General features: G+C 32.5%; 1 protein-coding gene across 1 annotated transcript in view; it reads left to right on the top strand.

Moving 5' to 3' along the window:
- LRP1B (LDL receptor related protein 1B) overlaps positions 1-13,750 on the top strand; it is a 1,919,366-nt gene that overhangs the window by 1,811,890 nt on the left and 93,726 nt on the right. The window contains exons 79-82 of the mRNA XM_090279551.1: positions 511-617; positions 9,435-9,551; positions 11,372-11,545; positions 12,561-12,686. Coding sequence (XP_090135677.1) covers positions 511-617; positions 9,435-9,551; positions 11,372-11,545; positions 12,561-12,686 — 524 coding nt within the window. The remainder of the gene's footprint in view (positions 1-510; positions 618-9,434; positions 9,552-11,371; positions 11,546-12,560; positions 12,687-13,750) is intronic.

Raw genomic sequence — 13,750 nt, 5'->3', positions numbered from 1 at the left:
CATAAAGTGGATAGATGGATGCTGAGTAAAAGTAAACAGATGATACCTACTTAATAAAACTATGCAGTGTGGTATCTTTTAAATAGATAATTATATCTGTCTGAGAAATTAGTTACTTTATCAAAAAAAAGGAAAGATTTAAGAAAGAAAGCATATTAATGCAATGTCTATCATAATATAAAAATTCTATCACAAAACTATAATTTCAAGTGTTTGAAAGACTTTTCCTCTAAAATGTTAAAGAAATTTTCAAAATTGAATTTTTAATATCAACTTAACTATAGTGCATATTAATATACACTGGCTCCCAAATTTTAGTACATAGTTAAGACTGTTTAAAATATTGATTACTGAGGTCCTCTATTGGAGCTTCCCATTATGTAACTTTAGAGTTGGGTCCAGAATCTGCTTTTTCAGAGATTCTGGAGTTATTCTGATGCACATGATGTGAAGAAACACTGTGTTTTGCAGTAGCATCACTGGGCTAACCAACTTCACTTATCTTTTTAGGATGATGTATTGGACTGTTGTTGGGGACCACTCTCATATAGAAGAAGCAGCCATGGATGGTACTTTGAGAAGGATTTTAGTACAAAAGAATTTGCAGAGACCCACAGGTATGATGCATTTCTGACAGTCTAAAATCATAGCAGTATGATAAGCATATTAATGCTACAGTTCTTCAGTTTTGTTGGCAATATAATCATTTTCACAAGCAGATAAAAATAATTTATAGTATGACATTATGAAAGTCATTAACATTTCATGTTTTTTTTTCCAACTTGAAAGTCAGGTTCTTATACTGACAGTGATATTATGGGGATATTTTTGAAAATTGCATAAGTTTTAAGGATGTTAGTAGAATTTCATACATGCATAAAATTTTGACAGTAGCAACATATTAGGCTATTTTTACAGATATATGTTAATGATGTTGGGATAGATGGTAATATTACTAGAGAATGAAAAACTAAATGGACAAAGATCTGGGGAATATAAATAATTTTGGGGAAAGACAAGTTTGATGATGCCTTGCTTTTTTAAAATACTTATTTGTTTGTATTGTTTATGCTATTACAGTTGTTCCCATTTCTTCTCCCCTTTCTCACCTCCACCCAGTACCACTCACTCCCCTTCTTATGTCAGTCTCCATTTTGCTGACCTTGTCCATGGGTTGTGCATAAACGTCTTTGGTTAGTCCTTTCACCATCCTTCACCCCATTTCCTATCTCCTTTCCAGCAGCTGTCAGTCTGTTTCTTGTATCTAAGATTCTGTTACTATACTGTTTTGGATATTTTGTCTGTTATATTATTGTGTTCATTAGATTCCACATATAAGTGAGATCATGTGGTGTTTGTCTTTCACTGATGACAATGCCTTGCTTTTTGATTCTCGGCTTTAATTCTGGGTTTATTCTACCTCCCAACCATGTCATCTGTACTACCACTCCAGAGTCTTTACTCCCAGGACTGATCAGGAGCTCAAGCTTTTTTTTTTTTTTTCTGCCTCCTTGTTTCTTCTCTCATTCCATTCCCCCCCACACACCCAGACTTCCATCTAGAATGCCCTTCCAACTTTTGTACATTCAACTGTACCTTTCCCATCTTATAATTTCTAACTTTAGCATCTTTTCCTCAATAAAACATTTCAAACTACTAGAGTCTCAGAAATTCTGTACCACCAACCCTGCTTACTACATTCCCATCAAAAGGACAGAATACATTATCTATGGCACAATTATGATTTGTAATATCTTTTGTAATTGAAAATTTACATTTGGCACTTATATTCTTATTGTCTTTTAATGTGTCTAATGGCTTTTCTTCAAACTAGATTTTTTTCTCTTTATGGTAATGAGCAGTCTTTGGGATTTAGTTCATTTATGTAAGTGTGTCTCCATTCAGTGATTTAGCAAACACTAACTGACACCCACCTGGTGCCAGAAATTATTCCAAATACTGAATAAATAAGTTCCTATTTCTGTGAAAAGAGTCCAACTCCCACGAAACTTACCTTCTTATAGAGAATGCAATACATATTTTGCATCATGTCCGTTAGTGCTATATAGAAAAAACATACTAAGGGATAAACAGTTATGGGGGTTACCATTTTTATTATGGTTATCAGAGAAAAAGTCTCTAGAAAGGTAATATTTGAAAAGATAACAATAAAAAGTGATAGTGGTAGCAAGTCCTATGAATATATAAGGAAAGCGCTTTACAAGCACAGAGAACAAGTTAGGAGTTAAGAGTGAGCTTAACATGTGTCAAAAATAGCAGGAATGTTAATATGCCTAGAAGCACATGAGGATTGTAGAGATGAGGGTGGCCAGGTGGCCAGGGAAGATAATCTAGAATCTGGAACACACTTGCTAAGCCCTGGATTCTATTCTAGCTTTAAGGTGAGTATTGGAGAGTATTGAGGAGTAGAGTGGCATAATCTGCCCAAACATGACTTGAATTGTTTAAAGGCCTCTGTATTTTTTTTTCTTTAACTTTTTATTTTTTTACTAAGTTTAGACTTATAAACATTGCAAAGTTACTTTAAAATTCTCTGATGTTAACATCTTATATAATCATAGTATATATAACATTTTTTATTTCAAAAAAATGATATGGCAGCAGTTTATAGAATGGCAAGAAGGAGGGTGCTTTGAAGGGAGCCTGAGACAGAAATTCTTGCAAAGGTTATTTATAAAGGGGGCATAATTCAGGAAAAGCATGGGAGATGGAGAAAGGAAAAGAACCCAGTAAGGCTGTGACTCAGGTAAAGTCTAGTCTCAGTGTGGGTCACAGGCAATGTGCTTTGGAGCATAAATTACATGACAGGCAAGGGGATTATCTTTTTTATATTTCTTGTCAGTCATTGGTTGGCTGCTGGACCCTAACTTCCCAAGAAAGGCTGCTGCAGTCAGCTGAGCACAAATCCCTGCAGAAAGTGGGCAAGTGTGAATACTACCCTGCTAAAGCAGCACTGGGAGATGGGTACCCTGCCTAGTAAAGGAAGCTGGGGCTGGGTACCAGAGCTCTCCTACAGTAGGCTAAATGAAGGTGCATACATTGAACATCTCCCATGTGCTAATCATTCTGCTCAGTACTATGGGTAATTTAATGATGAACATGACACAGTCCATTTTCTCATGGAGTTTACATTTGAAAAGAAAAAAAAAAAAAACAACTGAGGCATGAATAGAACTCACTAGAGTTTTGGCAAAATGTGATAACTTCTACATGTCTTATAATATTATGGAAGTTCAGAGTCGAGAAAAATTATCTCCATTTAAAAAATATATATGTGAACAGTGTCTCTTGAAATAGTGCTTGAAGAGCAGATAGACATTTGAAAGATGGGCAGATAATCCATCATGGTGCTGTGTTTATAAAGGTTTCCTTTGGAGTCAGATAAATCTGTGTTTTTGTTTGTTTACTCCAGAGTGCCCCTTATTAGCTGTAAGATCTCAGAAATGAAATTCTTATCCTCAAAGTTTGATATTACCATTAGCAAACCAAAAGAGTAGTGATAACTAACTTAAAATATTGCCATATTTGTTAAATGACATAGCACTCTGAAACAGGGACTGCAATGCAGATCACATGGCATGTCTCACAATGGCAGGAGTCACGGTGCACCTAGAAGGGACAGAGTAGGTAATGTAACAAGAGCCAAGGAAGAAGGACCTTAAGTGCTAGTGTTTAGCCATGTTTTTGTTTTTTGTTTTTTTTAGTTAATAATGAACCACTGTAAAATTTTGATTCAAGAGTGATGTGAATAATGTAGGTCTTCAAGCATGTTTGGGTAGTAGCACTGTGCCAGTGGAATGAGTGGTTACAGAGAGTAAAAGACCAATTAACAGTCCACTGAATTATCCTGTTGAGAGTGGAGAATAGCCTAACTAGGACAGTGACAGTGAGATAAAACAAGAGGCTGTATGTGAAAGACAAAACAAAATTTGAGTAATATAATTTATCAAATGCATATGAGGATAGAGGAAGAGATAAGAAATAGCTCCCATAAATTAAAGTTATTCACACTGTTATGGCTACATAGGTGAGATTGAACACTCTAAAGCAGTGTATAAAGTAAAAAAAGGATTTTAATAATTGCCGGCAGTCAGGCAGAGACTCTGAGCTGGTCTCTTACAAGCTCAGATGTGTAATGCAGTTTAAAAGCTGGATTATGTACTGGTGATGTCCCTTTGTTTCTTCTTTGGTGGGAAACAGGCTCAGGAAGAGGGGGCTGGGCAGGACTGCAGGAATGTCTTGGCAGTAACAGGAACAGAAATTCGCAAGGCTATAAGGTTATCTTTAGCTTGCAGCTGCAGCCTTTTAGTTAGGTCATTTCTTTGTAAATCAATTAATTTTGCAAAAAGGCTAGACACTTTGTAAGACATAACTTTACAAGAGTTATAAACAAGTTACAAGCAAATGGAAGGACATAGGGGATTAGCTGGGGTCTTTTAACTTGTAAATCACTGAATGGCTGTAACATTCTTTTTTTTTTAAAGCTTTTTAGCAGGCCTTTGCTACTTCTTACAAAGAACATCTGAAGCCCCTACATATTTACATATTTGGCAGACCTCTGCAACTTTTTACAGGGAATATCTCGTGCCCCTACAACACAAGCTTGTATTCTTCCTTCATTCACCTCTCCTTTCATTCAAAAATCATGTTGCTCAAAATGCTAAGCATTATTTGTCATCAGAAATATGGGTCCCTACACTTATGGGCATTTTAGAGCAAGGTTACTAAAAATAAAAATGTGTATGTGAATGCACTATGCACTTACATAACAGCTCTGATAGAAAAGAGTGGAGTGCTGCGGTTGTGTTTCTTTGATTATAGTGGGGAAGGAAGGCGTTTGGAGGAGAGTCGATTTTTAGGAATAATTGCTAGAGGATGGAAAATGATGTTATAATGAAGTAAAGGATAGGTCAGAAAGCCCTGAGGTAGGAAATGCAATTCAAAAAAAAAATCCAAAGAGCATAATAGACAAATTTGAAAGTGGCATAAGACCAGGCTTAGAGAGGGGCATAGGGGCCAGCTTATGCAGGTAAGTCTTAGAGAGCATGGAAAGTACCACTGACTCATATATTAAGCAGGTAACAGGATCTTCTCAGACAGCCACAGGGACATGTCAAGAAGGTAGTTCTTGTGAGGCTCTCTACTCCTTTTAGTGAGCATATATGAGTTTTATTCTCAGCAACTCTGCTCTGAGAACTTCTTCCCCACTTACTGGAGTAGACACTTAGAAGCCATTAATTTACTCATTCAACTAATATTTTATGTGTGCCTAGTATATGTCAGGCACAATTCTAGGCACTTGAACTCACAGTTATCACTCTGTCCTCTTAGTACGTACTCACATTCTAGTAGAGGGAAGAGGGCTGAGATACCAGCAGTGAAAATATAATATTTAAAAAGTCAATTGTAAAGTAAGTTATGAGGTGTTTAGTGCTATGGAGAAGAGAGTAAATGTAGACTAGTAAGAAGGGTCAGGAATGGAGGAGATTAGTTTGCAGTATAACATTTTTAAATCATTAGAGTAGAACTTTTGAGAAGGTGGCACTTGGGCACAGATTGTGTGATGTTTTCATTCAGGCAAAGGCAAATATTGCAGGTGTGGATGCAAACCAAGCTGAGTCAATCAGGTGGAGATATCTCACAGATAACTGAAAATTTTAGTTCTGGAGATCAAAGCAGAAGTAGAAATTTAATTTGGAGAATCATCAACAGAAAGCTGATATTTTAAGTTTTTGGAGTTAAGATAGATAAGGGAGGGGAAAACAACCAGGCTTCTTAGGGTAGAATTGTATGAGATGCTTATACTTAGAAGAGCAAAAATCAGAAGTGAGGTTTGCCAAGGAGTCTGAGAAATAGAAACTAAGCAACAGGATTCAGTGGTATTATAGCTGAAGGAAGAGTTTCAAATGGAAGTTGGATGGTATTTTAAATTGAACATAGCATAGGGCCTTACATAGAAGAAATATGGAATAATAGAAAGAGCACAGCCTTCCATTTATATGGGAGTTAAAATTGGGCAACCTGCAAAACTGTTGAACATTTATTTTCTCATCTGTAAATCACCTTGATAATATTTACTTTACCTGTAATTAGTGTGCTTAAAAATAATTATGTGCTGAATAAATTAAGAGATGAATACCTACATTTTTAACACTCTAATCTGTGATATGGTTGTAAGGACTTTTTAAACAAATGACACGTTTTTTAAAACTAGGCTTTATAGTAAAGAGAAGAAGCATAGTCTATGTTCTGTTCTAATCAGTTGTGAGGTGATTGAGTAGTATGCTCCATGAGAATGGGAAAGTAAACTATTTTGTTCTATTCTCCATGCCTAGTACTTGCCAGGGTATGTTGCTAGGCAGGTATATTATGAATATAACTTTTTGAATGTTGTTAATGAAATTGTGTCAGATAAGGACATTTTCCAGTTTTCCCTCCAGTAGGAGCTATGAAGAATCACATAAGTTTGATTTAAATATCATATTGTTTGATTTATAAAAGCTTATTTATGTTGCCTTAAGCTGCTCCTAAATTATGGCAGATTTTGAGAGAATAAATAAATGCACACTGGCCCTTGGACCAGTCTTAAATTATTCGATTCATTCAACTTTTTTTGTTCTTCACCAACCAAAGGTTTCTAATTAAATAAAATGCATTAAAAACTTAAAGACTATTTTGCAATTATTTTATGTATTTATTGTACTAACATTCATAAATACGTATATGTATACATGTACATAAATGGAAAATAATTTTAATGTAGTTTAGAATCTAAGACTCTAAGTAGGCCTTTCTTAAAAATACGTTTAACAATTTTTGAAAATAAATTTGTTTTAGTGTTAGGTAGGTTTTTGGATTTCTCGTATCAACTCTTAATTCAAGGATATGGTAATAGCATATAGCTGCTGATTATTACTACCTTACAAATCTTGGCTTTAACACAGAATGTGTATAATCTTTTTATTTAATTTTGAAAACACAATAATTGGAATGTATTGCTCTCTCAGAATGTTCTTGGTTAAATATTACACCGATACTATGGTAACTTCTCATAAAAATGTTGCTTTTTCCTTTTTTTAAGACCTTAGTAGGAATAGGAGAACTAGAGGAAGGATAAACTAGAAAAATATTAGAGTTAGACCAAAGTGAAATTCAAAAATTCCTAAACTGTTATAGTAGTCATTGCATCATGGGAGATGTTAAGCAAATTCCCACATGGTCAGGGCCACTATTGTGCCTTCCTAAAACTTAGGGAGCCTATGCCTTTATCTTCTACAAATCCTCCAGATTGTGATTCCATTATGCTTTATTAGAACAGGTATGACATTTTATTTTAAATTTTCTGTACTTATACTGACTTGGTTTCAAATAGCTATCATCCTCAGTTTAGATCAAAATGATTTTCTTTGAAATTGATTTTCCCCATTGTATTATTGATTCTTTAAGACAAAAAAGGAAATGTGATATTTTTAAAATAGAAACAAACTAGTTTTTTCCTCTAAACTTGACTCTCATCTCTATAATGAGAAAGTTAGTTAATTCCTTTATTAACTTTTTAATTTAAGGAAGCATATCTTTTATTAAAGGGCTTAAGGAAAATTCAAAATCATTGATTTGCAGAATTTTTGGAATATATATCATACCCATCTAAAAGCTTTGTTATATCATTTTTATCTAGATATAATTCCATTCAGTAATATGGTATGTGATCAGAGCTGATAAAGACTGGTATGTTTTAGAAAAGACTAAGCTAATAATGTAATATATGGAACTTCTGAGAACTTTTTACTGCTGCTGAGTCTGAAAAGACAATATTGGTAAATAAGTTGGATTACACACTATTGTTTTTTTTTTATTTTCCTACAATTAAAAAATTTTGTGTTTTTAAATATAAAGACCAATTTGTTGAACACAGCTTTTTTTAAAACCTATTTCTTTGTTGTATTACATAGGTAGAAGAGAAAGAAAAGTGTTTTTATTCCTTTTTAGACAAGTCTTATGAAATATAATGGCGGTGGCAGGAAACTGGATCTTTTTATGGTTTATGTCACTCATAATTATATGTGAAAAAGTAAAAACATAACTCCCAATGTGATTTCAGATAGCAAATTAATTACCAAGCATAAACTAGTAAAGCATGGATCACTTGTTTTAACTATGAAGTTATTTCTACAGGTTGATTTGGTATAAAACATCCTTATGTCATGTTTGAAGAGCAATATTTATATTTAGTTGAATTCCATTTGGGCTAGAGCTACCTACTTAATTATGTTCATCATGATTTTTTATTTATTCTGATTGTTAAATGTTGGGCCATCTACTCAGGAATACAATTGGCACAAATTCAAAAATATTTTTCACTTAGTTTCCTTGCCATTGAAGTGTGCTTTAATTAGTTATTGAATGATCTAATTGGAAAAGCTCTTTAACATTCAGATGCCAAAGGTATTTTACTTACATCGTAATGTCAAAGTATGTACTACCTCATATCTAAAGACTAGCTATGTCACAAAAATTAAATATCTATAGCAACAAAGATTTATCATAGACTCCATGTGTCATAGATGTTACTCGTCTATCTTAAAGGAACCTTACTTAAGATATTCTATGTGTTGATATTTTTGCAAGGACATACTGTCTAGACTCCAATCACATTGTAAAATAAAATTTTAAAAATTGAAGTAGAAAAAGTACAAAAGCATTTTCGCCACATTATTTTAGTCCATTGTTATTCACTAACAGATAGTGATGATAAAAATGAAGACTGGCCATCTCAGAGTGAAGAAATGATTGAATAAAAATATTAGAGAGAAAAGCTTAAGCACAATTAGAGCCTTAAGAAATTAACCATTCATTCTTCTTCACTATAAGCATAAACTTTTAGTCTCTTTAAACTTCTGCATGCATACAGATGTCTCACATCAATACAGGCCAACTCAAATGGGTGAAAATATCTTACAATTAAGCCCATAAACTTTTTATCTATTAATTAAGAAATTCAAAATAGAACTAATTACACTGAATTATTTTAAAGGTTGTATAAGTTATTTAAACGGGGAGTTATTGTATGTATATTACAAAGGTAAAAGCTAAAATATCATGGAAAAGTCTTTTAGAAAATAGCCATAACTAAAAAATAAGTTAAGTGTGGAAAGAAAGAATGCTTAGCTCTTCTTATGTGAAATAAGATTTTTGCTACACCTTATTAAATAAATTTTGTATTAACTCATATACATGTATTTCAGATAAGAATTGAGTTATTTCGTTTTTTCTAATGTGTACAATACAGTGATATAGACTATGTAGTTTCTGTGATACTTGAGGAAAAACAATCATGATTACATATTAAGAAGCAAATACATAATTTTAAATAATATCGAGTTTATTTTTATTTGTGTGTGTTGATTTTGCAGGTCTGGCTGTGGATCATTTTAGTGAGCGGATATACTGGGCTGACCTTGAGCTCTCCCTTATTGGCAGTGTCCTGTACGATGGCTCTGATTCAGTAGTCTCTGTCAGTAGTAGACAAGGTCTGTGAAGTGCTTATGCTATTTCTTTTAATTATTATTGATGGAATTAAATAATGGTATGTAACATAAGTAAGAAAGCTTTGTATTTTAGACTTTCTCAAATTCTTTCTTCCAAGAGCTTGTAACTCTTAATATTGATTATGATTTTTATTTCTAGTAGAATAACAAAAATTACTTGATTTTAGGACAAATGTGGTCCATTGCTACCTAGATTCAGAAAATATTCATTCTGTTGCTTCTATGGATATTCCATTCTGAGCAGAACACTTTAAATAGTCAATATTAGCATCTGTGAAAATAGATTTTTATTCCAAATTGCAGTGATAACAAGCAGGAAAGAAGTTACTCTATATAGTAAAACATGATAGTAACAAATGTTATTATTATAGGTAGTTGATAAGTATACTTCTATACAGGGGAAAATAGTGGGTAAAAATGGCAACTTAACTCTGTCATCAGTGACCTCTGAATCTGCTTGTGCTCTTAGTTTGTGGCACCTTCCTACCTCCGCCTCTGTGCCTGCCTCCTATTGTTGGCTCACTCCCTTTCTGGCCCCCTTTTGTGCCTCACACTTTCCCTTCCTGGAAACCTCAATTCTTTCTATGAATCTATTTCTTTCCCTTCTGTTTTTCTTTCCTTTTCCTACTACAACTCATTCCTTTATTTATCACAAATTGCTCATAATGTTATTTGAAGTGTTATATTTATATAATATATTTAATAAGCATAGTTTTACTTCTTTTTTTGAACAAAAGCAGAGATGTTAAAAAGAAAAATAAGTAAGTTGAACTTTTATTGTGCCTTGGCCTAAAGTGTGTGTTTTTTTGTATGGTGAGCATGGTTAGAGAAAAAATTCCTCATCTCTGTAACTGATTACAATAAAGTTACTTTGTTTAAGCTTAAGTGTATATTTTACTATTTCAAAAAACATTGAAGACAAATGTAAAAGTTGAAGATGCATTTTATGTTCTACAACCTCTAGATAATAGATAAAATACAAGGTGGGGAAAGAAGTAGATTTACAGTTGTGAGTACATAAAGCAGTTTATTCTTGTATTATTATTTATTAATTATTGTATTTTCTATATGAACAACTGTAAACCTACTTTTGCCACACCCTGTATAAATATTGCCATTTTACTTGCTTTAAATTGTAGTATCAAAATTTGATTAATTTTTTTTTACAAAATCTCTTAAAATAAGTAATTTTTTTAAGTGGGAAGAATGATGGCCCCTATTATTTTTAACCAAACTAGCCAAATATATGATTACCATTTACAAGTTTGCTTGTTTTTGCCACATTTCTCAAATAGACAGCAGTAATAACCATTTTTTTTATTTTAGTGTTTAAAATCAACTTAGGATTACTTGATAAATTTGTCATTCAAGTAATATACCTTGATCATTAATTTGATCCAGCACAAAATTTGAGAATCTTATGAACTGCCTGTTTCTATGCAAAGGATAAGATTGGCCTGTAGGCTTTTCTTTGACAGCAAATTGTAAAACCAAGAAAATTATACTGCATATAATAAGCTCCCAATAAATGATTTGTGGTGGTAAAGATGATTAAAGTGATAAAAGTGTTTTTTTTTTTTAATGTTCTGAGTGATACATTTACTATCTCACATATTCCTAAGGCAAGTAAATTAATTCTAATAACTTTATAGATAATGTTAAATACATTATGATTCTAAAAGTTTTTTTTTTCCTCTAAAAAGAGTAATAAGTTTTTCTGTAAATTTTTGGATAAACTTACTTTTCTTAAATCTGAGTATTTACATTGCAAATTTTATAACTCCACCTTTTAAAAATTCTAGGCTTGTTACATCCACATAGGATTGATGTCTTTGAAGATTATATATATGGAGCAGGACCTAAAAATGGTGTATTTCGAGTACAAAAATTTGGCCATGGTTCAGTAGAGTACCTAGCTTTAGATGTTGATAAAACGAAAGGTGTCTTAATATCTCATCACTATAAACAACTGGAGTGTAAGTATAATATTTTACACAATTGTCTATATAGGTGAATTTTCTTCCTAAGACTCTCAAAAGAAAGCATTTTTTAACTGTCTTAACTATTTCAATGTCTTAACCCAGTAACTTTGGTAACTTTTGTTTTGATATACCAGACTTTAAATTACTGATATCAAGATATAAATAATACAAGTTTCCATTTCTGTCATAACAAATATGAAAATTTCAGCATTTGGCTATGTTATCTTGGAATTTGAATTGACATTGTTATTTTTTAAAATGTATCATTCTGTTTTTCTGAAATTTTTAATAAAACTCTGTGAGTCTATGGACAAGTAAGGATATTCATCATTAGTCAGATTGACTTTTCTTACTAATAACCAAGTAGCAATATATTATTAACATTCTATCCTTAAGAGTTTCTGAGGTAGACTGTTTCAAGAGTTGTCTTTTCTCTGATTGTTTATGGTTTTTATTGTTACTTTCCCTCACAGAAGGGATTTGGTAAATAAGTGTTGTTGTTATCTTGAAAGATATATTTTAAACACAACTATCAAAAATATTGATGACCAAAATAAAACATGGCTGAAATTGTAATGATCTACCTTTATATATGAGTTCATCCTTTAAGAAACTGTTAAGACTTATTTATGATTAATCTTTATGGCAAATACAAAGAGATTTAATCTTATTTGGTACAATGATCTGAAAAGGTAACAATTGATATTTATCCAAGTTAGTTTTGGAAGCAAATTAAAACAATCTATACCCCCCTTAAAACTTTCTAAAATTTTATTTAAAGTTTTGCTGCTCTTTACCAATCCTCTGGCATACGGTTTCATGGTGAGTAATATCTCTTCACATATGAAAGTGACCAGTAACATTGAAACAAGGTATTTCCAGCAGAAGTTTGATGTGATTTCTCTTCAGGGTCGCTAATTCATTGTTTCACCTTATTAAGTTTCATGTTTTTAAAGCCTATTGTATTTATAGTTATGCATTTCTTTTTGTTTTGTTTTGTTTTAATCAGTACCCAATCCATGCTTGGATTTAGCATGTGAATTCCTCTGTTTGCTGAATCCTTCTGGGGCCACCTGTGTGTGTCCAGAAGGAAAATATTTGATTAATGGCACCTGCAATGATGACAGCCTGTTAGGTAGGTAAACTTCATTATCTTCAAATAATGAATTCATCTGCACCATAAAATTTTACAGTTATTGACACTGAGCAGAATTACCTATTCAGTCATCAATTTAGTTGCCTTAATATCATTGCTTTTTGAAAACCTGCATAAACTGTTCTTCTGATGATGACTTTCTAGTAATTCATTCTACATTTATTCACAAAGCTTCACTGAGCACTTACTATGCATTTAATGTAAGTTAAGAGCTTTGAAGTCACACAGAATCAAAATATACTTTTATATAGCTCTGTATCAGTGAGGATAATATTTCTGAGCATGCCATTCAGCCATTAGTTTAAATACAACCCCAAATCCATTTTATCAACAGGTTTATATTGAACAAGCTCTGTGTGCCAATACTAATTTACAAACTTAGGAATAATTTATAAACTAAGTCTTAGTTTCTTCTGTGTAAAATTTGATTGACAATAAAGATTATTACTTCTACTAAAAATGTTTTGAGGCTTTGTAAGCAAAGCATAACATTAATTTAAAACCCAAGGACTAACTCAGAAACAAAACCTACAAGATATCTTCACTGATGCAGTTGATAATTTAGAAGCTAAAGGTTGAAACAAACATTAAAATAAATTGAAACCTCATTTCAGGTGCTAAGTATTAAGAAAAAACTAAAACACAAATAGTATGATTCTTTATATTTAAGTCATTAACCATATTCTGGAATAAAATTGCTATGAAGAAAAAATAAAAGAAAGAAAAGAAAATCAACACTAAATTTTATGTCACAGACCAAAACACATGCTCCAAAATCCCTTGAGGATCAAAACAAACACTCTCAATGAGTGCATACTTAGGATCTTTACATAGCAAGGCTTTCTACCTGCTGTATATCCATCTCTTTGTTAGAATGAACTCACGTCAACACTGTATCTTTGCTCTCAGTCAGCTCCTTCACCCCCATATTATTTCCCTTTGTTTTCTGCTGTGGGTTATATGCAATCTGAAGACTTGTGCCTTTCCAACACACTAAATTTCTAAAATTATCATAACAATTTTAAGAAAGTTGGATCATGTAA

The sequence above is a fragment of the Furipterus horrens genome, unplaced genomic scaffold (assembly GCF_987537825.1).
Source record: "Furipterus horrens unplaced genomic scaffold, mFurHor1.1.pri manual_scaffold_1, whole genome shotgun sequence".
Lineage (NCBI taxonomy): Eukaryota > Metazoa > Chordata > Mammalia > Chiroptera > Furipteridae > Furipterus > Furipterus horrens.
Note: the sequence above shows the minus strand (reverse complement) of the source record. Positions and strands in the feature narration are given on the sequence as shown.